Source organism: Colias eurytheme, chromosome 1 (genome assembly GCF_061535395.1).
Source record: "Colias eurytheme isolate Ceu_HAF_F1 chromosome 1, ilColEury1 Martin Lab GWU primary, whole genome shotgun sequence".
In the NCBI taxonomy this organism is placed as follows: Eukaryota; Metazoa; Arthropoda; class Insecta; order Lepidoptera; family Pieridae; genus Colias; species Colias eurytheme.
The window spans coordinates 9,795,383-9,820,104 of NC_142980.1; the positions used below are offsets into that span (position 1 = coordinate 9,795,383).

Consider the following 24,722-nt stretch of genomic DNA (forward strand, 5'->3'; position numbering starts at 1 on the left):
TAGGAATCAAAACATGGTGTAAACTGTAGACGATAAACTGTAGAATTTTGGCATAGCCCTTTATTATATGGCATTGGCCTTCCTGTATTAAATTATACGAATTGGTAAATATCTTTTTAGGGCAAGTTGAGACATACCCAATTCCGTCGGTTGTGGAATGTAGGATATAAATTTCCAATATAAATTCTTGCAAAATTTCATTTAGAAATATTAACATCGACGTGTGAATGAATAAACTTATACCTACCTAGTTAGGTAGGAAATGCACTCTATATTCAGCAATCTTATTTAACCTTAAATGTTAATAAACTAATACCTAAGTAGGGATTCAGTTTATTGAAGATTGATCTTACGTTGGTACTAGGCTGTTACAATTCTGCGAAACATTTATAGACAAAAATAGCCATGCAGATGAAATCGTTGGAATAAATCTATTCGCTTCCTGAAGTCTGTTTCTTATTAAAACATTTGCTCACAAAGCAATGTTCGTGTGAAGCTGCGTCGCGAATGCCTTGCTGCGTTGAGTTCGACGACGGACGCAATACACATGGCTGCCTCGTCATAAAATGTAATTTACGGTCTACTCGCCTGCAAGCGAACGCGTTTTGTATGCCTTAGTTTCGGATCAAACACGACTCGCTTTCAACACCTGATAATGTTCAAGTTGATGGCTTTTACATAGCGGAGAAAATGTTCTTTACAGGTGTGATTGGTATTCTACGGAACATCTTTTTTTATGTCCGATTGTGTATTAGGTACACTTCAAACGCTTTTAAGAGATTATTATTTAGGTACCTACAACTCAAATATTACTTTTTGCGAGTCATGATTGATAAAATAAACAATGTAGAGAGATAAAAAAGCTCTACCTACAATCTATCTACATATCAATTCTGATGTGATTCTTTGGTGATTCTCTAATATTTGGAAATTGTATGAAAACTTTGCGATGAAGTTGAAATCTAGATACTAGGAGATTAGAAACGTGTAAAGTCTAGATATAGGTTTACGCATGCGTAAATCAAAAGTGCAAATCAAAGTTAGACAAGGATGCTTGTATATGCAGCCTAAACCATATATATGGTCTAAGATCCGAATATAAGTCGAAATGCAACGGTGTGATAATAGAATGAGACCAATTTTATAATAAATTTAGTGTATTAAAAAATGTATTAAAAATGGGTTGACTGGGAAAATCCTGGACAGGACATTTTTAATGAATTAAAAAAAATACATTTTTTTTAATTAATTGCAGTATCAACATAATAAAAAAAAAATTATAATAGACTTAAAGTATGAAACCTACACAATGTGCAGGCATAGTCGTTTTCTAATACATATTTACCGGGACAAACGGCTAGGTTGGCAGGTATAAACAAGTATGTCGGTACCTGCAGTTACTTTCACTTGATAGGATGATGAAAAAAAATTATGTCAGCGCTGTTTTATTACAAAATTGTTTTCTTATCTCGAAACTGCAATTAATAAAAAATGAAAATAAAAGATTTTTTAATAATTAATAAAAAATATCCTGTCCAGGATTTTCCCAGTCAACCCATTTTAAATACATTTTTTAATACACTAAATTTATTATAAAATTGGTCTCATTCTATTATCACGCCGTTATAGATAGAGGTAGAGTATTTCGACTTATATTCGGATCTTAGACCAATAGGTTCTGAAACAGATAAGATTTCAGTCGTTGCACTATCGCGTCGCATCGACACTAGGTTTCTATTTTGTATGAATATACATATATACGTAGATACAAAACTTTTAAATAGATATTTTAATGTTTGTAGCAAAATAAAAATAAATGCATTGCGTAATTCTTTTGAATTACAACGAGAAAAGCCTGCATTATTTTTCATTTCGGATCAAAATATATTATTTAAAAATAAGACATTATGAGTTCAATGCAATTTTTAATATATTTTTAAGTGCGGTCAACAAATGAAAATGATAATCCTGACATTGGTTATACAGTCGATGAATAGGTAGAATATCACTGTTTAGTGTTTGGTATACCTACTAATTCGTAACATAACGTACCTACTTGTATATTTAGGACGATTTTATTCGCAATGTTTTCTATTTTACAAGTAGCTACACTTTACGTGTGTAGGTATTATCAATTACAATTTTTTCAATGGAATTTTACGTTTTACGTTTATTTTACGTTTACGAAGTAACTATTCTCTAATCTGTGATTTAACTGGCCATATTAGGAATCTCAAATATGAATGTCTGTACCTTGCAAACTTACTAATACGTAAAATAAGTTGGTATTATTTTCAATGACCGTTCCGTCGCGTCGCTTGATAAGCGGCGGACACTTTGTAAATGAATAATATTTATCTTGTGTTTTGTTATCAACGACACACGACAATTAATATAATAGCTACAGGAACCTGAGTCGGTACTCAGGTGTCTTTGCAAGTGCGTAGGGGAGAGGGGGACATAATGGGGACGTTAAGGAAAATACACAGTAACATGATCAGGTAACGCAATGTATTTATTAATTAAAATGAATCACAACACTTTGGGTACTTAATACTTATTAAACTATCATTTGGCATATAATTTGGTGACGTAAATAATCATATCACGTTATAATTTTTTTTTTAACTATAATGAAAACCCCATCGTACCCAGGGTAGGGGCTGTAGGTACCTATGGGATATGTATTTATTTTGCGTCACAATACAAGCAGATGTGGATTTTTTCTGTTTTGTCGTCATCTACACCAGCACAAGCTGTGTCAGCCCACTGTCCACATAATTGGCAAGCCACCCAACCTTCCGAAGACTTTAAACAAGTGTGGATCACGACAAGAAAGTACAGGGACATGGTATCCTCGTCGGTATTCTCTACAAGTTCTTCTTTAACTTGGGGTCATTTGAACTAGAATATTTCTTCGTTCTCTTAAATTGTTCTCGTACTTCAAACATAACGGGGTACCCCATCGAAACCCGTCCATGTCCCCGTTATGCCCCAATTTTCAAATTATTTAAAACTAGCGGTCCGCCCCGGCTTCGCCTGTGGTACATATTTACGTTTTCTCTACATAAGAACCATCCTCGTACTTCAGGGAATATAATAAAAAAAAGATTTATCGAAATCGGCCACCCGTTCACGCGTGATGCCGTGACCAAAGAAAACGGGTTTCCTTTTGTATATATAAATATAGATAGATAACAAACAAAATGAGTGAGGGTTAGAGTATTTTTGTTTAAAACATATCAATAAGTAACTTATCTGCAAAAACAAAGTAAATACCTACACGACATAAATACTTACCTTTTTATATGCGTATTCGTAATCATTCAAAATTACATAAAATTACGTTGAAAATCGTTTTTCCTTTTAAAAATCATACGCACGCAGCCTTTCGCCGGTCACTGTCAGACAGAGAGATACAAATTTGCTACCTATTAGCGAAAACAAAACACATCTAGAGCGTATATAGTTTTCTGTAAGTGTGGATGGCCCCGTGGCCCCGTCATGCCCCCCTCTACCCTATGTGCTTTGAAACACCTGATACCTTCTTGACATTGAGACTTATGTGATCTGAGTATGAAAAGTATTAATCATAAGATAGAGATTGATAAATACACAAGTAGTATGCATCTTATATGGAAATTCTTAAGTGTACCTATTTATATCTAAATATAAATTAATGAAAATTTACAATATTGCTTTATGTTATGCGATATAACTTTGCATAATAAACAGGTTATTTGACGAAAATATTATCACTTATATCGCATTTGCCTTCATGACGGGAATGTAAAAATCGGTATAAAGAATGTAAGAGACTGCATTTATTTCAAATGTTAGGATCTATGTAATAAACATTCTACCAGAAATGAAGGATAAAAACGCATTAAGATTAAAAATTAGCTGAATTATCAGCTCTCTGTATTCGTCCAATTGAAATAGCTCTACAAAACAGGTATAACACACAATGAGCTTTTGGTTAACCGATTCGTATGTTCTTAAGCTAGCTTTTAAAGCTTGCTGATGAGATAGAGGTATTGACTAATGATGAATAATATTTGAAACCAGATTACCAACCGGCGATCAATTCGTGTGAAACTATAAATGTCTAATTGCATACGAAAAATTAAGGCGAAACCGTAAAACCTCAAAACTAACATCGTTTGGTCGTAAACGGTGATGAATGGAGGGTTCAAGATCAGGCAATGACTGCACGTAGACGTACTACTGCGCCATCTTGTAGGCGGAGCTATAATTCCCGCTGCGTGACGTCACAGGCCTTTTTCTTCTCAGTCACACTCATGCTGGAGCGGTTTGCTGAAAAGAGAATAGCTATGATTAGGATTTGAAACTTTTTCTTGCGAAGAGCTTTATAGACTTTTAATTCGGTTGCAAGTATTACTTGTCGTCGTTACTGTTTATTTTTTGATAATATGCAAAGATGATGCAATATATTTATTTCACCCATGCGTCTACTACATATTTAGTTACAGTTATGTGTCCTAGTGTTTTCAGGACAAAAAAATATTCTTGCTTTGGTTTTCATGAATCTTACGTGCAATAAAGTGAAGCAGTTATCAATTCTCATATTCTTCTCTATCTCTACATTTATAAGCAAGCAAAAGCTCTACCAAACTGTTAGGCAGTTTATAATCATTTTTTAATATTTTTTTATACCATAGATGTTAATAGTAAGTTTGATTTCAAAACATTTAATAGATCTAACGCTATCGCAATTGTAATACTTTCTATATAGGTACATAATATATTATGCTAAATTAAGAATGCAAAATTTAAAACAAATTTAAAAGTCCCAAGCTTTGGGTCACCTATATTAGTTGTATCATTTCGTAACAATGAAGTGATAAAAACAAATTAATATATTATCACAAAAAAAACAATATTTACATTTTTTTACATCACTCATTCTGAAAAGAGTTGTTCGTTTACAATGACTTCCTTTATGAGTTCGCTTTAGTAGTTGTGAATGTCCCAACGTGCACTATAAATGTATACCGTATGATGTTTAGGTAGAGTCTACATTTGCTCGACAAATCTAGTTTAGTGTATCGAGTAAATAAATCGGGTTAGTTTAATGCAAAACTTTTGGTTTACGCTTTATGGTAAATATTTGGTGTACGTCGTATAACTGTTTTATAGATCTAGTAAAATGTTTGGTTTAATTGTGCTAGGTCAAGAGCGGGCGTTCGACAGGCGTCCTTGCGACGGCTCAACGGATAAATATTATTGTCTAAGCGGGTTTTCCGCTGTTTGGTGTTTGTACGCGTTTGTGGATGATACAGGCTGCGGGAATACGGTGCAACGACCTCTCGGGCTCATCTGATCCACCATCCTCATAGGTTAGCAAACATTTACTTCTTATATGCTTAATTAGTCATTCCATTAATCAATGTATGCTTATTCATCATCAGTAACTTTTTCTAATCATTTTCATAGATATAACTATTTTTTACGATTACTAACGGAAAACCTTTTTAAAATACATACCTACATAATGAAATAATCAAATTACTTCAAAGTGTAGCGCAAGTGGGCCCTCTAAAGCGTGTTATCTATTTCAATAGTATTCTGGAAACGTAGCTGTAATGAAATCGCGTGGGAGTGCGCGCGGGGCGTTCGGGGCGCGGCCTAAGGAGGCGCGGGCGCAGCGCACATGGTGGGCGGCGCACTGTTCCCTTGATCGCGGTCCGACGCGCACGTATGAAGACCGAGGAGCAAACTACCGAAGAGGCGGCGCGCCGGGCGCCTGCCACGCGACGTCAGGAAAAACCACCCTTCTCCTACATCGCCCTCATCGTCATGGCCATCCGACACTCTCCCAATAAAAAACTAACCCTTAGCGAAATTTACGCATTCCTCCAACAACAGTTCCCGTTTTTCCGAAGTTCATATCAAGGTTGGAAGAATTCCGTTCGCCACAACCTGAGCTTGAATGAGTGCTTCGTTAAGTTGCCCAAGGGCCTGGGAAGACCGGGGAAGGGGCATTATTGGACGATCGACCCGTCGTCTGAGTTCATGTTCGAAGAGGGCTCGTTTAGGCGACGGCCGCGAGGTTTCCGCCGTAAGTGTCAGGCGCTGAAGCCCCAGTTCGGAGGTGGTGGATATTTGTGTGGAGGTGGAGTGGCCTCGTTGCCTCCGTCGCAACCGTCCGGATATGATCTCGGCGGCGGGAGCAGCTCGAGTGCGAGTGGAGCTTCCGCGATAGACTATGGAGCGTGTGCGTATTCCCATGCCGGGACGAGCCAGCAGCTTTCTTACGGAGGAGAGTACTGCACGTATGGTGGCATGGGGGAGCGCGAGTGGCCGCTCGCTTACAGCGCCGTAGATCCAGGCTACAGACCGCCGGCGTCGTCGCCGCCATCTCGACACGACCTCACGGACCTGATTCCCAACTACCAGTACGTCACCAACGAACACGGTGAGTTTTTTTTTAATTATATTTTGTAGTGGCCGTAATATCACGTGTTTCTTTATTTGTAGATACTTTTTTATTAGCTTATTTGCAAACATTTTCTACTTTATTCGCAATAACCGCTATTCCCTACCTACCAATAGGTATTGATTAGTCGGCATTTCATTTAGCCGTTAAAATGTACATAGAACTAAAACATAAATATAATCTTATATATTACTAGCGGTCCGCCCCGGCTTCGCCCGTGGTACATATGAAAAATAGATGTTGGCCGATTCTCAGACTTACCCGATATGCACAGAAAATTTCATGAGAATCGGTCCACCCGTTTCGGAGGAGTATGCAGACTAACATTGTGACACGAGAATTTTATATATAAAGATATCTAATGCTGTTTTTTTACAAAAAGAACATTTAGGTACTCAATTTAAAATTTAAATATTCAATCATTGCGACTATTCAGTTTGTTACGATAAAATTACGGTCAATTGTCAGTAGACGCATAGTTTATCAAAAAAAGAACACGATTGGATGCGCTTCAAAAACTTGAATAGCATTTTAACACGTAATTTTTAAACTAGTAAATCTTTCAATACGCTCTTTAGTATACCGCATCGGCTGCGTTCCTGGCTCACGTCACCGTTCAAGTGGTTTGCACGAAAATGACTTATAACTCGATGATTAACAGTAGCAGCTACACACAAAATGTTGAGACATACTATTAGTTTTTATAAGAACACGTCGTAAATAGTCCCAAAACACTTGTTAGTTTTTTCAATATAAAACGCGTTTCTGCCCGTGCTGTAGGTATTCACTGTTGAAATTACAATATGAGTCGGTTGAAATGCTAATAATAATATAAAATAACTATAAACTAAGTAATATTTGCACTATCCATTTCAATTATTGTAACTGTATCTATGTTAATAAAAATATTATGGTTTTCTTTGCAAGCATATGGATACAAATGCATTTGCTTCAATTGACACTGACTCAATTGAATTGACTACATAGGTATTTATTTGCGTTCTTTTATCGAATGGTATTTTTAGTTTAGAATTTTACTATGTTAATTATTATCCAAAAACTTAAAAAGGTCACAAACTTTACCAAATCCTGATTATATCAATTTCACACACAAAAATTCAATTGGATTAGTGTAGTTTAACTTCTGACAATAACGATTTTTGGGTAAAATATATTTACGGCCAATTTTATATTGAAATACATAACTTAAGGAATTTCCCTGTATTATTACCTAATTAAATTGTGCCATTGAAGTAATATGAAGATAGGAACTAACGTGCGTATCTATTTTACCCAGCCAACTGAGTTTTTTAATTAGTATTTCATTATAGAGTATGGCCGCCAAAAATTGTACAATAACAGTCGTGAAATCGTAACACACCGTAACATACGTGACTGATAGTAACATACGTGATTTTGTTAAGCCTATTGTACATTACAACTAATAATGCAGGAGATTTTTTTTACATTTCTGTTTTATATTGTTATTAAATTATTTGATTAAATTACTTTAAAACTCAATAAAACAAATTTAAATATTAAAGAAAAAGTTTTATTTCTCAAATTTTGTATTTCTATAATACTTACAAATGCAAGAATCATTCACAACTTATGATATTAATTACGAATACGAATTATTATAGTAAAAAAGTTACTAACTTCCGAAACATGATAGTTTTTGAAGTGGGTTCTCTTTATGTAAAAAAGTAAATTTTTAACTTTAGATTCTCTAGTGAGTACTACCCCTAAGAGCCGCTCACGGATGTTACGTAACACAATAGTAACACATGGTATCATTCGTGAATAAAAATATGGTTGGACATAACCTAAAAAGCCTTTATTCGCCAAAGTATTGTAGTAATAAGACGCCGCATAGTTTGATTTGTTACTAGAACACTAAAGCTACACACATAATTTAAATAATATAGTAAATTTGTATTCTTACCTTGCATAATTCTCACTCAAAATTATTAAAATGTTGCGAAGCAAAAATGCCGACTACCTTTCGATTAACTTTGACAGTAACAAAATGGCGATTTTTTTTCTAAAGGGTGGCCAACATGTAAATCGGTTTGTGGCTTGGATATATAGTTATTTAGGGTGTTATTTTATGGTAACCGTGCGTGAAGTATCATTCGTGAAAAAAAGTGAGACATAGTTTTAAGTGAGTTTTATATTAATTTCTTTTATGTTATTTTTATTAGAAATCTATCATATAATCTATTGGTAAAACTATCCACAAGTTTACAGAATAATTTAGAAATACCAAAATTTTACAGGTATCAATAGATTTTTGCATAATTTTGTGACTTCAAAGTGTGAGATGACTAAGTGGGACACATGATTTTAGTATGGAAAGGAAAATAAGCATTTCAAAAAAAAAAATATTGAGCTTGTTAAATGCACTCAAAATTAATTTAAATTATTAATATAATGATAAATATAACAATATAGTGAAGCTGAAACTATTTAAAAACTACCATAATTACTATATAAAAAAATCTGGTGCTATATAAAATGACAAGGACATTTTTTTTTTCTTGAATGTACAATTTTTGGCGGCCATACTCTATAATAAGCTTAATTTAATTTATCAATTAAATAGTTGATTAAAAAGAACTCTCGTAGAGCTGAGAGCTTTACCGCGAACTTTGAATGTAGTTTGTACGCATGCTCCAATCACCTCTATACAAAATATAAATGTATATATATTTTTAAAGCCTTCTAAAGTTTATTGCGGGTTTAAATTTAGAATAGTCTACATTATGATCATGCCTAGGTATATCTAAGTACTTCGGTTCTTTCTTTACCATTAAAATATAATAGCCTCAAAATATTAAAAGCAACTTATATGAAACTGAAGTTCTACGCATGCTCAATTTTCAAGGTTGCGCTATATTTGTGGGCGGAGCTATGTTCAGTCGATCTCCTGTTTGTTCCTGTATTCCTGGTATTTGCGAAACTTAATGCCGCAATTTTCGCCGCACATACGGCGTTAGGGGCTTTTAGTTAGTTTGCGTGAGATCCAATGCAGCGATAATTATCCTGTACAGTGCATTTTATTCCTTATATTAAGTACAAGACTTGTACTAAAAAGTAAAATATTTATTTTATTTGTACATTTTATTATAATTTATACTTTGCATAGGTTACCTCTTAATGGAACTGCATTTAAAGATATAGATTTTGAACAAAGCGCACAATTCGCTAGTTCTACTTTAATGTTAAGAAGCTGGTCGTAGTTATTTTTAATTTAATTAAATTAAAAAATAAAATAAAATTAACAAGCATAGATTTGTCTCGTGGCACTGTTGTGGGGTGAGAAACCCAGGTAGTAAGTAAAGATCTAATTGTATGGGACTCGAAGAGGCAGTCCCTACTTAACTTCGATGTACGACAGACCTCTGTCCTTGAACTCTGTCATTTTTTTCTAATAAATACTCACTTTAAATTAACCGACCCGTGATTCCTAAATTATAACAACTTAATAAACATTTAGTATCCTATCGTATAAATTCCGATACTACATTTTTTGTTTCTAAATCTTAACTATTTTATTATGCATTTTTTCTAACGTCTAAATGATTTATTCTTATCATGTTAATTAATTAAAACCTGTTAGTTATTAATTAAATAATGTAGAATTTACAAAAAAAACTAAGTTATGTATATTTATTAAAATAATACCTTAAGAAACTGAAAGCTTTTTTCATACAGCTTTCATATTTTATACGCATGCGCCAACAAAGCTTATCTTCGGCGTAGCATCGGTTAGAAGAACTTCTGCGTATGTATGGAAGCCTAGTAATTTATAGGCTTATAGTAGGTAGGTAGGTATCCTGCAACCTGATGAACCGTATTAAAATTTAAATAAACTTTTTTCGAATAGGTCATAAATGTCACTCTAATTTTTCAACTAATCTTTTGTTTTTTTATTCATTTGTAATAATTGTAGATATAATATCTATATACCTATATCTATCCAAAGGCCAAATTTTGACTGGCAACCTAGGCGATATAATATTATATCACAGTTGACAGATATATACTACGTACATACAGTTAGGAAACTTAAAACTTAACTTGTAGTCAGATATGGTATTTACAAATATGTATATCTATTTATTGAAAGGGCTACAAACTGAAACAATCGATATTTATTTAATGTGAATTGACATCACTTTAAACTTTTTTCCATACTATATTCAAAATCTGTGGATGTGTCACCCGCTACTATCGATCCCCCTCAATACCCTTGTAAACACGCTTGATGGGGGGGAGCCATTTCGAACATTTTGTATGAAGTTTCCTTACTGTATGTATCTGTATATTGTGATTATATTCTCCTTACTATAACCACATCCCGGACACTCCATACAAAATTATCGTTTTGACAGTCACACTGTAGTGACTGCAAATGTGTGTGCAAAGCGTTATTTTATGGTTGGCACATTTGTGACTAGTGTAAAAAAAAATTCGCGTTTTTCTGATGAAATACATCCGTAAACAGCACAATATCTAACCATTTACGAAAAACGATAATCACAAATCCAAAATAATAAAATTACTTTAAGTCAATTTGATTAATGTTGTCAATCTTCGTTGCGTATCGTCCTTGCAGAAAAATGTGGTCCATTTTAATCACGATCGCGCGGGGTGAGGTAAGTTTAATTTTGGTGGAGGCGGAGAGTGCCCGTTCTGTAGCGTTTAGCTACTATTATGTATTCTGTGCTATAACGCTTTCAGTACACCGACGCATTCGCGTGCGGCAGCGAAACAGCGAAAAATCTGTCAGTAGTGTGGCAGGATTTCGCAGATGATATGTCTCACTCTAGTAGGTACATAGATAGATGAAATAGTTGCGTCCTTGTCAGTATTGTTTCGCAAGGAACTGCGAAATGGCCATTACACAGACGCATTGCGAAAAAGTTGCGGAAACATTGCTGTATACTAACGTTCCGCAGATATTTCGCTACGCAGTAGTTTTGCAGAGATTCGCTGCCGCACGCGAATGCGTAGGTGTACTATCGGCGTAAATATACATAAAATTTTAGTTTTAGCAAAAAAACGATGAACGCACTAATCCTGCTGTAGGATCTTAGACTATACTGATTACCTATCAGTTACGGTTCAAAATAGTTCATGAGGAACTTACAAAACTGAATTCTGCCTCATAATATGACAACAAAACTATTTATAATGTTACTAAGCGAAATAATTGGACGTTCTTTATATTTTTTGATTTTGATACCTACCTAGGGTAGGTAGGTATCAAACCGTCCCCAGAAAATAAAATAGCAAATGTTAAAATACAACTTTACATAAAAAATAAAATCTGCTTTTTATGATTGTTATGGACTTCGTAGTATGAAAATCACCGTCAATTAAAAATGTGGATGCCTACAATCAAATTTTTATTGTGTATAGTTAGTTAGTTTGGAATCGTCCGAAAAGTATGGCATGGCGATTTTCGTAAATGGCTGCACGACGATGGTTACCTGTGCAAAAGTTAGCCTGGTACAAATGGTTGAATTGTTTTTTTTAAATCAACACATTTGCGTCGGTATGGCGGGCTGTAAGTCACACCGGAAAAGTATGGCATGACACTACCGCCTACTTCTTTTTTATGGGCTATCGGTAAATTCTAAAATTTTTGTGTTACAAATCGTTTGACTTTCGCTATTTTTCCGAAGAGTTCGACAACGCCCACGCGACTAAGCCGCCGGGACCAGCGTTCACACCATCATTTTTCTTTTTGTCATTGCGTACTAAGACCCCTGTAGAACCGCCATCCTGTTACAAATGACTCGAAATTTTGTGTCAATATCTCCCGGTCTATGTCGATTAATCGGTGTTTAATTATTATTAGTGAAGCCTCTTTATTTTCTTGTTTTACCAACGAATTAAAGTTATTGTAAACTTAACTATGCTATAAATTTCAGTTGTACGCATGCTCAATAATTTCAAGGATGAATTTATATGGGTGGAGCTTTGTACAGTTGAACTCTTGTTTATTATGAGGCTCTAGTAAGTGCATCGTAACTTCTATAGAAAGTTTTATACAATTTATATCCCTTTAATCTAGGTAGGTAGGTATTCGTATACCGATTGGTTTCATTCCAGAGTATACCAGTTTTGGGTAATTATTGTTTAAGTCGAAAATCTGTTCTTATGCTACATCCTTAGCTGTCCGTCCATCGGTCCAGAGATTAGCCCTCTTCGCATTTTGACTGAATGGGCAAAAGAAAGAAGAATACAGATGATTTGTTTGTTGAAGAATTTTGTTAATCAGAAATAGGGATTTTGAGCGAGCTTATTTATCTTGAAAGGACAACCCAGTATTAACTTGATGTAATATATTTTATTAAAGTTTAAAATATAATATAAACTTTTATATTTATCTATTATAAACTTTTATTTAAAATTGTGTGGAGCTTCGTTAAGGAGCGCTCCTGTTTACTCATAGAGGTCAAGTAATTTGTGAATCGTAATTTTTAAAATTTTACTTACTCTAAATAATATCAATACATCAAGCAACACCTTGGAAATGCATTGCAATAAGTTTGTAGTATAAGCAGAATGAATTGGCGCACTTGAAAAAAAAAATATTTTCTCTCCAAATGTTATCTTGTTATTAAATTAACTTACCTACATTAATTTTCCTTGTTAAGTTTAGTAATTCAAACACAAATTTATTGGAGAGTTTGTTTGTTAAAAGTAAATAAGCATAAGTAAAAGTTATGCAAAGTTGCACTTGTACGCATGCTCATTAATTTCAAGGATGAATTTAAATGGGAGGAGCTTTTATTGGATAAAATCCTATTATTTCTGTAGCTCTTGTACGTTAATAGTAACTTCTGCATAGTACGTATGCAGTATAAGTTTCCAAGATATAGTTAAACGGATTTTAATCATTTTTGGTTGGTTGGGATATTCGCTCGGATCAGGATAATGACTTTTATGAATTTGATCAATAAACAAAAAAATTTAGCGGCCATAGTAAGCGGAGAGTTCCTTATAAAATCTGATGGGTAGGTTTTCATATGCACGTTGTGTGGTTTCAGGCCACAATGTTATAATTTTGATAATCATCTTAATACCAAAATAATCTATTTTTTTCAAATGGCTCGCCTTTTCGTACCTACATCCATCTATAATAATTTTCAAATTGACGAAATGAACCAAAAAGAATTAATTGTTAGTACAGACTTGTATCTTGTTTTATGATTATATCAACTATGGAGCCTCTAAACTTATGTTAAACGTGGACTTTTCGAAAACTTTGTCCAAAGTCGTGGTTAATACGCATGCTCAGTAACTTCTTCAAGGACATTATTAATATGGGCGGAGCTTCGTTCAAGAGACCTCCTGTTTACTCATGAAGGTCTAGTAATTGCGAATCGTAATATTAATATTTCTTCTATAGAATGTAGATAGAGATACAAGGTATTTGCTTGGTATGAGGTATATGTACTACGTACACGTTTGGTTTCCTGATCAGGGAATTCAGATTTGAAGCCTAAATGCTCTGCGAACAACAATATATTTCACAAGCTACACACCATTCTCATTATTCTGAACAGAAACTCTTGAAAATGTTGGGTAGGTATAAAAAAAAAACTGAGCATTTGCACTCTAACCAAATCTGATCATCATCACATTCGGTTTCATGTCGCACATTCGGTTTCATTTCAGGCTTAAATATCAAACGAAACGCTGTAGGTAGATACATAATAGTTCAACTATGTACTCGAATAAAATTATTATCTAGATAATAAATCGGCGTCAATTTCCGAATAGTGGTTGTTTAATAAAAATTTTAAATTTTTTTTATTTTCACACTTCATACCGTTCTTTTCTGAACAAGGATTAGATCTATAACTTTTCGAAGTCTGTTTGGAAAATTTAATTTATTGCTTTCGCTTATAGGCTACAAACACATAAAGTCTGGTATTATTAAGGTAATTGGACGAACTACTTACTCTTCCTGGCTTCACACGAGTGCAATTAGGTTATGTATCTGATATCAATACGCATGCTCAATCATTTCAAGGATAATTTTTTATGGGCGGAGCTTTGTTCAGACAATCTCCTATATTTTATGAGGAGCTAGTAAGTGCATCCTAACTTCTGCATATAGTACATGCAATAGTTATAGAACTTTTAAAAATCAGTTAAAGTCTTTCGTTTTGGGTATCGTCTGAAGATAAAAAAAACACTGCTAACTGTCATAATATTATCCTTTGCAGTATATCGAGATATTGGTCACCTTCACATAATGACTGAATGGGCAAAGGAAGTAACTAATTCCTGAAGAATATTTTGATAATTTCAGTAAATTTCCAATAGTGGTTTCAAACAAGCTTATGTTTTTATCTTGTATAGGACAAACGAGTAAACACTTTTTATAATCGATTTTAATAAGCCTCTTTAGTTTAGCTTTTGAAACTTTTTTCAATTTCTCTGTTACCGCATGCTCAATAAATTCGAAGACATTATTGATAAGGGTGAAGCTACTTTCAAGAGTACTCCTATTTAGTCATGAATGTCTAGTAATTTCGACACTAGAATACACCTACGTATTTTTTAAATATAGTAATGAATTTTTTAACCGATTATAGACAAATTGTTAAAGTTTCACAGATATCGCGTCAACACAATTAATATATTATTTCCTGAACAATAAAAATATCAAGTTTAAAGTTTCAAGGTTTCAAAGTCAGGTTAGAATAGTTATTTTATTGTTTTCGCTAATGTGCTATAAAACTATAATCACATATTATAATCTTATTAAGATAATTTGACGAACAGCTCTACCTGGCCTCACACAAGTGCAATTAGGTTATGCACCTGATATCAATAACGCATGCTCATTCATTTCAAGGATATTTATATGGGCGGAGCTTTGATCGGATGAACTCCTGCATTTTATGAGAATCTAGTAAGTGCATCCTAACTTCTGCATAGTACATGCAGTTATAGAAGTTTATTCCTTATAAAATCTGCTAGGTATTCCGTAAACGCAACGTGTGAATTCAGTCCCGAGTGTTTGAATAATGAGTAGGTATCGTCTTAAACTTAATTTCCGACCTACCCTTATATAAATGTACACTTTAATTGAATGAGGCAAAACGTACGTGGCACCGTGTAAAAGAGAAAATAATTTGATTTTAATTATTTACAAACTTTTGTTTGTCTGTTAGCTCAAAGTTATAAACGTATACTCAATAACTTTACTACAATATAAACTCTTTTAATATTGGTAAAGCGGTGTTCCAAAGCACTCCTTTACTTTTGTTATAATTTTCAGTATATTATCACAAATATTTTTATGAAGCGTGCATCTAAAGTTAAGTTTCAATATTGCAATTCTTTGTTTAAAAACTTAGTTAAACCACAGTTATAACGCATTACCAATAACTAAGTACCATCATACAAAAAAATCGTAAATTTTAAATTTCTTTGAAATAGGCGAGGTTAGGATGCACAGGTGAAGTTAGGGGACCGATCGGTACTCAAGTAGTATATGGACATTGTTCAAATCGATGCAGCTTCATACAGGACAAAAAGTACTTACTCTTGTTTACTCCTAAAGGTCTAGTGACACGAATGCAAAAACTTTGTAAGGCATTTTTAATAACTTAAATTCAATATGTTAGTTGTACGCATGCTCTATAGTTCCAAGGTTGCACTTTTATGGGTGGAGCTTTATTCGAATAAACTCCTCTATGTTATGATTTACTAGTGAATGCATTGAAACTTCTGCAGCTATAACTTGCTTGTTTATGTGTGTTGGTTGTTGTCAAGAAGTTTGAAAAATCTACGTTTTCAACCCAATACAAAGAGTTCTCAATGGCAATCGTACGATTGCCATTTAGAACTCTTGCTATATAGCGTTAAAACTAACTATTATATTATTTTCTAGTTACCTGTTTATAGGTGTATGGTCGATATATTCTTCGTAATATCGAAATAGCTTTCTTTATTCTAGATAGGGATGCGCTTGACCACAATCTCACCTGATGGAAAGCTAAGATGTGGTCTAAGATGGTACACGCTTCCCTAGTAAGAACCGGTTCACTCTTCGCTTGAAGACCCACATATTGTATCGTTGAAGTATCTTTACATTCTTTTCTAACCATAAAAGAGATCAAAAGCTTTTAGGAGTCTGCTTAGGAAAGAAAAATAAATTTTTAAATGGGTTGTCATAGCTAAGTATTAACAAAAACGTTATCTTTCTGATGATGATATATGATGATAGGCGCTCTTGATATTTTGTTAATATGTATTCAGTAAAACTTATGAAAAATGTTCGTTGTATGGAAATTCTACGAAGATTCATCTATGCTACGCATGCTCTAAGTATACTATAGAGTCTATAGTTCCAAGGTTGTACTTTTGTGGCTGGAACTTTATTCGAATAAACTCCTCTATATCATGAGATACTAGTAAATGCATTGAAACTTCTGCAACTATAACTAACATGTTTATGCGTGTTAGTTGTAAAAGAAGTTTGAAAAGTCTACGTTTTCAATCTTTACTGCTGCTATTTAGATTATTATTATGTTATAATACCAAAACTATTATTTCTTGTTACGGGTATATGAATATGATAGGATCTTTAAATTTAAATTCTTCGTAATATCCACATGGGTAAGTAAGTAAGAATCTTCATTCTTTCCTAACCAAGGAAAATATCAAAAGCTTTTCGGAGTCTGCTTAGAACAGGGCAAAGACATTTTTAATGGGGATATCAGGGATGAAATCGTTCAGATTGTATATAGGTTTTTATGATATTTATATTTAATGGTTTATAATATGATATGCATAGTTTTTATTAGGTATCTATTTAAATTAATATAGACACGGAGGCACATTTAAATGAATACGGTGAATTTAAGGTACTATTTGAACGACAAATTATTTATTTATTTAACACTTTATTGTACATGAAAACGAATACAAAAATTTTAAAAATAATTTATTACATATTAAGCTCAAAGGTCGGCCTTATCCATCGACGTCATAATTATTACTGTGATCTCTACTAGACAAACATGAGAAAAATAATAAAACATTTTAAGCTTTTCATTTGTGAACTGTCAAATTAAACTTTCAGTTAAAATATTTTTCGTTTAACAAACTTTAAAATTTTCAATCCATTCTACGCTTGATCAGCAAGTACGCAATCCTCTCAAGGTTTAACTATTGATATAGGCGGAGCCTAGTTAAAAATAACTTCTATTTTGTTATGATACTCTAGTCATTCACTATCGAAAGTTTTGAAAATTGAAACTATTGTAATTTTAAGTTTAGCAACTAACTACTTAGTACTGTGTTAGTACTAAGATGGATTGGCTTATTAATGTTTGTTATTTTTCCTTTAATATTCTCTGAAAATTATCACAAATAATGTAGACCACAAGTGAGTATTTTCACTTTTTGTGTGGTTTTAAAATAAAAGGAAAGATATCTTCGAAATTGTTCAGCTACAACAGTTTAGAACGATGGTAATTATATTCACTATTGTTCACCTTAATTTATAATATTTTATTCCTCTTTTTAATCCATAAAAATTGGCAAGCGTTTGTGAAGTGATGAATCATACTTACGCATATTCTACCTACATTATAATATGCACTTAAAAAACCTGCATAGTTCCCGTTCCTGTGGGATTTCCGGGATAAAACCCATCCTATGTCCTTTCTCGGGTATCAAAATAATTCTATATCAAATTTCATGCAAATTGGTTCAGTAGTTAAGGCGTGATTGAGTAACAGACACTAGACAGACAGAGTTACTTTCGCATTTATTATATTAGTATGGATTAAACGGGTTCACTATAAATTATAATTTAATATATAAAGAAATAATTGTACATAAGTAATAATATATAAAATAGTAGTATAATAGTAATACATAATTGTATAAAATAGTTTAGATGTATGACCTTGTTTCTATTATTGAAAAATCGGTAGGTAATATATCATGGTATCCCATAAATAATCTGTGTTCTAAAAATGTATTTAAAACTTATACTGAAAGTTTTACAGAGTCGTACGCATGCTCAGGCGTTAAGGTCAAAGTACTGAAAGGGATGGAGCTAGTTTATAAAACACTTTTTATTTATGAGTCTCTAGCAATTTTGTATCGTATTTTTTCATATAATATAGTATAGGAGAAATATTGTGCGTAGAATAAATAATAATACATAATATATTGTGTATAAATTATTCTTGTAATTTATCTATAGGGCGTATTCAGAAAGAAAGCTTGAAACTTATAAGCGCTTATCGGCGCTTGTCATGTTCATATATTTTCCTGTCAGTGCTGGTAACCCGCGCAGGAAAATATATGAACATGACAAGCGCCGATAAGCGCTTATAAGTTTCAAGCTTTCTTTCTGAATACGCCCTTAGATGTAGATTGTTTTGGAATATAATTCGAGCCGTCACCACTTCTCCGTCTGAATAGCTACGAAAAACTTAAACTATGTTAAACCTGTATGTGTATACAATATGCTCCATTACTACAAGATTTAAAGTATTGAAAGGGGTGGTGATTATGAAAAATTATTCTTGTTTATGAATGATTCTTAATTCAATTGCGTGTAAATCACGTCACGTAATAATTAGTAGGATTTTTATACCACCCAGTTTAAGGAATCCTGTTTAAGGTTTATTTGTAACTTACCTAAAATGGTTCCAAGGTTGCACTTTTGTGGCTGGAACTTTATTCGAATAAACTCCTCTATATCATGAGATACTAGTAAATGCATTGAAACTTTTGCAACTATAACTAACATGTTTATGCGTGTGTGTAGTTATATATTTGATGGAATGAATTGCTGTTCATTAATTATACTTTCAGTTCAATTATCTCTTATTTATTTTTTCTAAGTGCATAACTTCAAATTAACGGCAAGTCTTCATCTAATGTCGACCATAAGTTTTCCATAGTTGGAAGAGTCGTTAAGTTGAACTTTGCTGAAATTGTCAAACGTTTGTATGCGTTATAAACTCTGCAACATACAGTTTTGTTAGCAACGCCTCATCATGTTGATTCAACTTTGTTACTAAACAAATTTTAATGTTTACTATGAATACGTGAATAAATAAATATCTGTATACGCTTTGTATGTACAGTACGCATGTTTCAAGGCTGCTTAAATGTGGGTGGAGTTTGGTTCTGAAAGCTCCTACTAAGTCATGAAATGCTAGTTATTCTGTATCGTAATTTTGTTATTTTTATAACTATATGTAGATGAAAATTTAGAGCCGTTTTTGAAATACACATTGATATGCACCAATGGCTCCTTTATAGGATTTAAAAAATTTGCTTTACTTTGTCATGTTCGAATTTATATAGGTTATATGTATTTAGATGTTAAAACGGTAGGGTTCTTTGAAAATTTTGGATTAACATCGACCAGTGCTTAATGAAAGATGCTGTTTTTAAATATTATAATAATCTTGTCGTTGGACATGAGTCGATTATATAGTTCATTTTTATTTTACTATTAAATGATGAAAACCGCAAATGAAATTCATTTACTTACTGACATATATCGCAATAGATTTAGAAAGCTACCAAGTTCTTATTCGAAATATGCAAATGATAAGAAACAAAAAATTGTGGAGGGTTTTTTTTACAAAATTTTTATATTTCTATATCTTATTCTATACTATGTCATTTCATTTCCATATTCTATCTATAAAGAACTTTCATTAGATATGCTAAGAGATAACCTCCTGGTCTTTATGCAAATCTGGTTTAATACAGCGAATGCAACGCCTACGCCGAAAAAATTGCTAAATGACTTTGGTCGGTTGCGCTACGAAAAGTGCTACGACAGAGTGGAGACATCAGTTTGATCTGTGTAGTAGTTGTTAGTACGCATGCTCATAATTTCAAGGTCCTATTAGCGCAAACTCCTCCCAGATTTTCGTGAAGAGCTCCTATATAGTTATGAGAACCTAGTCAAAGGAAATTTTGCCGCCTTTGGTATGTGAGGTTATATTGAGGTACCTTCTACTAGGTTTCGTGGTGCTTGATGTCTTGTTTTTAAAAGTTATTTATTAGTTTATTATTAGTTTTCTATATTAATTTTTGTACTCATAATATAATAAAAAATAATGAATTATTCGATTTCTACAGAAACAAAACGTTGAAATTAATTGATATGTGTGTGATAGTAATAGTTTACTTTTACTTGTACCTATTCGCTACAAGACAAAAAAATAAAGTAATTACTACCCGATATTTGTATGAACAGAATATTTAATAAAATTCTTACAGAAGCGATAAAAACAAATGCATATTTTTTGTATCTGTCTTTTCATTTATTTATTCAGTTATGTAATCTATTTTGAATTTTTATAATCAATCTCAGCACCTATCCTGTGAAGGTGGGAAGGAATTGGCACAATTAAAATTAATTGGGCCAGTGAGAAGAGCTCCCCAAAATAATTATTATTATAGAAACATCTCTCTCTTTCGAAGCCATATAACTACTATGAACTTAATGAATTCTTTTTATATCTAAAAAAGAGACAGTTTACAAATCTTGTGGGCGTCAGTGTCGCTGCCATAACCAGATATTCATAAGTAATCAGAAGTTAAATTTATGCATTGTGGTATCTCTAACATAATAATATGTACCTTAGTAGTTTACAAACTAATTAAAATTTAATAATCTCTATAATACTCATTCTTCAGGAATGAAAGTAGGTAATATTTTTTATGAATGCTATCACGATGCCTTTAGTCAGCCCGGATTTACATCGTCGAATAATCATTATAATATTTAATCAATTTCTCACTTGTCTCATATACATTACGCATATACGAATACACAACAATAACTTCGAAAGTTTTTCAAGTCTTCGAACAGTTGTACGCAAACTCAGATATTTCAAGGCTGTACTCTAGAAGTGGGTGGAGCTTAGTTCAGAAGAACTCCTATTCATTTATGTGAATATAGTAATTGTATCGTTGCTTTCGCGCTCTTTTTAGAACATACATTTTTCATTATTCATTTAAATTATTTATAAAAAATGTGTGCGTGTACTAGTGTACACACGTAAGAAGTGAAACTTCTTTATGACCTTATTTAAAAAAAAATAATTTACTATATTATGCAACTTTACAGAAATACGATAATCACGCGTGGTAGGGATAAAAACAAGATGGCGCGTAACGGAAAAATGTTACACTAAATTTTTTTCCAACCCCGATAAAGAAGTTTCACTTCAATTATGTAAAGCAAGTGTTATATTTTTATTCTAGTAATTTATCCGTGACGAAAGATCATCACCATTTGCTCTATGCCTATATCTAGTGTCCAAAATATATAAAATAAAAATAAAAAACAAAATACCTATAATTTCATTGAAATGAAAGAAATTAACATCAATAAAAATACAATTTAACTTATCGCTCCTAGGTCATAAATTAATTTATATTTTAAATAATGGTACTTTCAATTATTAATTATGTAGTTGTATATTGTAAAGTCAGTAAAAAAGTTGAAGTTTTCTGAAACTCGCGGTATTAAAGCGCATGCTCTGTAGTTCGTATTCCTGGCGAGCCTTCCTTCCTTCAATAGAACTCATGTTAACTTATACAAATCTAGTTTCCCTGCATCATAATTTTCACTCCTGTTAGGATTTAATTTATAGTAGTCAGATTATGTCTTCTGTGAGGATTAACACATAAATAGGTACAATCCAACTAGATTCTGAAGAAGATTTATATGAATTAATAATAAATTTATTAATATAGCAACCGATTTTATTCCTTGTTCCTTTGTTATCGCTATTTAAGAGGTATTTATTTCTTAACACATTTAATTTCTAAACAATCAGCATTAAAAAAATGTTGTGTGGTTTTATGAAACCACGGTAAAAGTGAAACAGTTCGAACGGTTCCGAACACTGCTTTGTGTAGCGCATGTCGCGTGACGGTCGCGCTACACAGACCAAAAAGTTTGAGACGATGCGATCTAATAAAAGTTTCACTTTAATAAATAAATAATAATAAATAATATTATAAATTTTTTATATAACCTTTTTGTGAAGCATTGTATTGATTACTAATGTTTATGAAATAAAAATATGACATATATGACAGATTTTTGATGCTCGTATATTAATATCGACCTCAAAGTGGGGAACCGGTTGCTATATATTTTGTACTGTTTTGTGTAACGTTGCTATGGAATTTTATAAAAATTATGCTTATCATAAGCTTCGAGCACGATTAATAATTATTGTAAGGCCGTAACAGTGTACCAATTTAAAAATGTAGAATACTTAACCGCATGCACAATGTTCATGCAGTGATTCCAGTTTGTGGTAGAAGCAAAAACACTTCTATTTTATTGTGTAAGCGTGTAAGCATAGTTAGTGTGGTGAATATTGAGACTTCCCGAACCTTATCTTGTGAGTATTATAAATTAATTATTCTATGGATATTAAATTGGTACAATCAAAACGATTAGTGGGATTATCTTTTTTTATATTGCGTTATCTTTGGAAAATGTTTGCATTATTATACGAATAAGTATAGATAATTATTATTAAAAATACTCAGTTTTATTCGTAGTAATTCTTATTATAATATTGCCTTGAGTCATGACCGTTAAGAGCTTATCAGATGCAGCCGTCACAGGACATCTTTCGACACGTTTTTAGGTAACCACTTGTAAGAACTTAAAAGTGCAATTAAAATGGTTTTATTGAATATTCAATGATCTTAAGTATTTAAAGAATGACGTAGTAGGTATTATGATTCATGATTTTTTACAACAATCCATCAAAATTTGTTATGTAGTCGCAACAAATCTATTTCGATTGTTTATCATTAAGAGTCATGGGAAAATGTAATGCATGCGGGCAATATACCGTTCTTTGCTTCTATTAGAAAGAAAAATGAATCTTTACATTATTTTAATATTTATTTAAATTATCTACTTAAGATATGTTTTTTTGTGTGTTTGATTGTCTTTCGCGTCGTAATGTAGCGATTTTATGGTATAATTTTGGGTCTGGAGATAGTGAATGGAGAGAGTAAAGTAACTAGACAAACCATGTATCTGAGGTTACTTTTTATCCAGATAAAATACCTATCTTATCCGCATGGGAATTTTAACCCGTGAGAAACTGAGAGCGACAAGCTAGTTGGTTTATCGTCATGTCCAATTCCCACAACAATAACGACATCTTATGGGACTCGGGCCACATTTGAGTGCTACCCCTGTAATATCACAGTAATATCCTGCTTTTACTCTAGATGGAGCTATCCACTGACTAACTCTTCGTCGGTTATGCGATTCTAGTAATTTTGGAGCGCAAATTTTGCTTCTTATAGCGGTAGATATGTCTATTCAACAATTTACAAGTTTTATAACCCGTGTCCTCTGTGAGGCAACTGATATTTTGTTGAATAAAATATATGTTTTACTTAATTTAAACATGTTTTGTTTTTAAATGGCCATTAGTAGGTACATTTATTTATAAACTTATTCATTGAAATTGTATTGGTAAAAAGAGGGATATGTTTTTGAATTTAGGTATAAAATATAAAATAAAAATTCACGATAGAAGCTTTTAATCCGATCAGTAGGACTAGACTAGTAATCATTAGATGGGTAGGATATTTGTTTCACTTTTTATGTAACATAACAGAGATAGTTATGAGAGATAGAGCTACTAAGCCATAACGTGGCTATTCGTTTAAAATATAATATATAAAATTTTATACACTTTGCATCCCAAAATTCCAAATTCTAGATGTTTTAAAATAAAAAAAAAATGGTTTTGTGAGAATTCAGGTTATTAAATAAAATTAGTAAATATATTCCAGAATTCATGAAAAACTAGAAAATGCATTAGGATTTTTATAATCTACTGTGTATCTGCTTGTTCCGTCTCCAAATATATATTTTGTATCATATAAATTTTATTTCAGTTAAATAATATAGTGTACACTTAATTGCATTTCTGGTTAGTGAACTTAAACTCTGGTTCAACTCACAAATTAATAACATCCGAGTCCTAGAGAAATAAAGAAAAAATGTTGTGTGGTTTTTTGAAACCACGGTAAAAGTGAAACTGTTCGAACGGTTCCGAACACTGCTTTGTGTAGCGCATGTCGCGTGAGGGTCGGCTGCCGAGTAGGTATACCTACTCGGCAGCCGCGATACACGCGACACGCGCTACACAGACCAAAAAGTTTGAGACGATGTAATAAAAGTTTCACT

At 32.7% G+C, this 24,722-nt stretch overlaps 1 protein-coding gene across 1 annotated transcript in view; it reads left to right on the plus strand.

Moving 5' to 3' along the window:
- Positions 1-5,708: 5,708 nt before the first annotated feature.
- LOC149911189 (uncharacterized) overlaps positions 5,709-24,722 on the plus strand; it is a 173,258-nt gene continuing 154,244 nt past the window's right edge. The window contains exon 1 of the mRNA XM_090111864.1: positions 5,709-6,439. Within this exon, the coding sequence (XP_089967990.1) occupies positions 5,722-6,439 (718 nt within the window). The 5' untranslated portion in view covers positions 5,709-5,721. The remainder of the gene's footprint in view (positions 6,440-24,722) is intronic.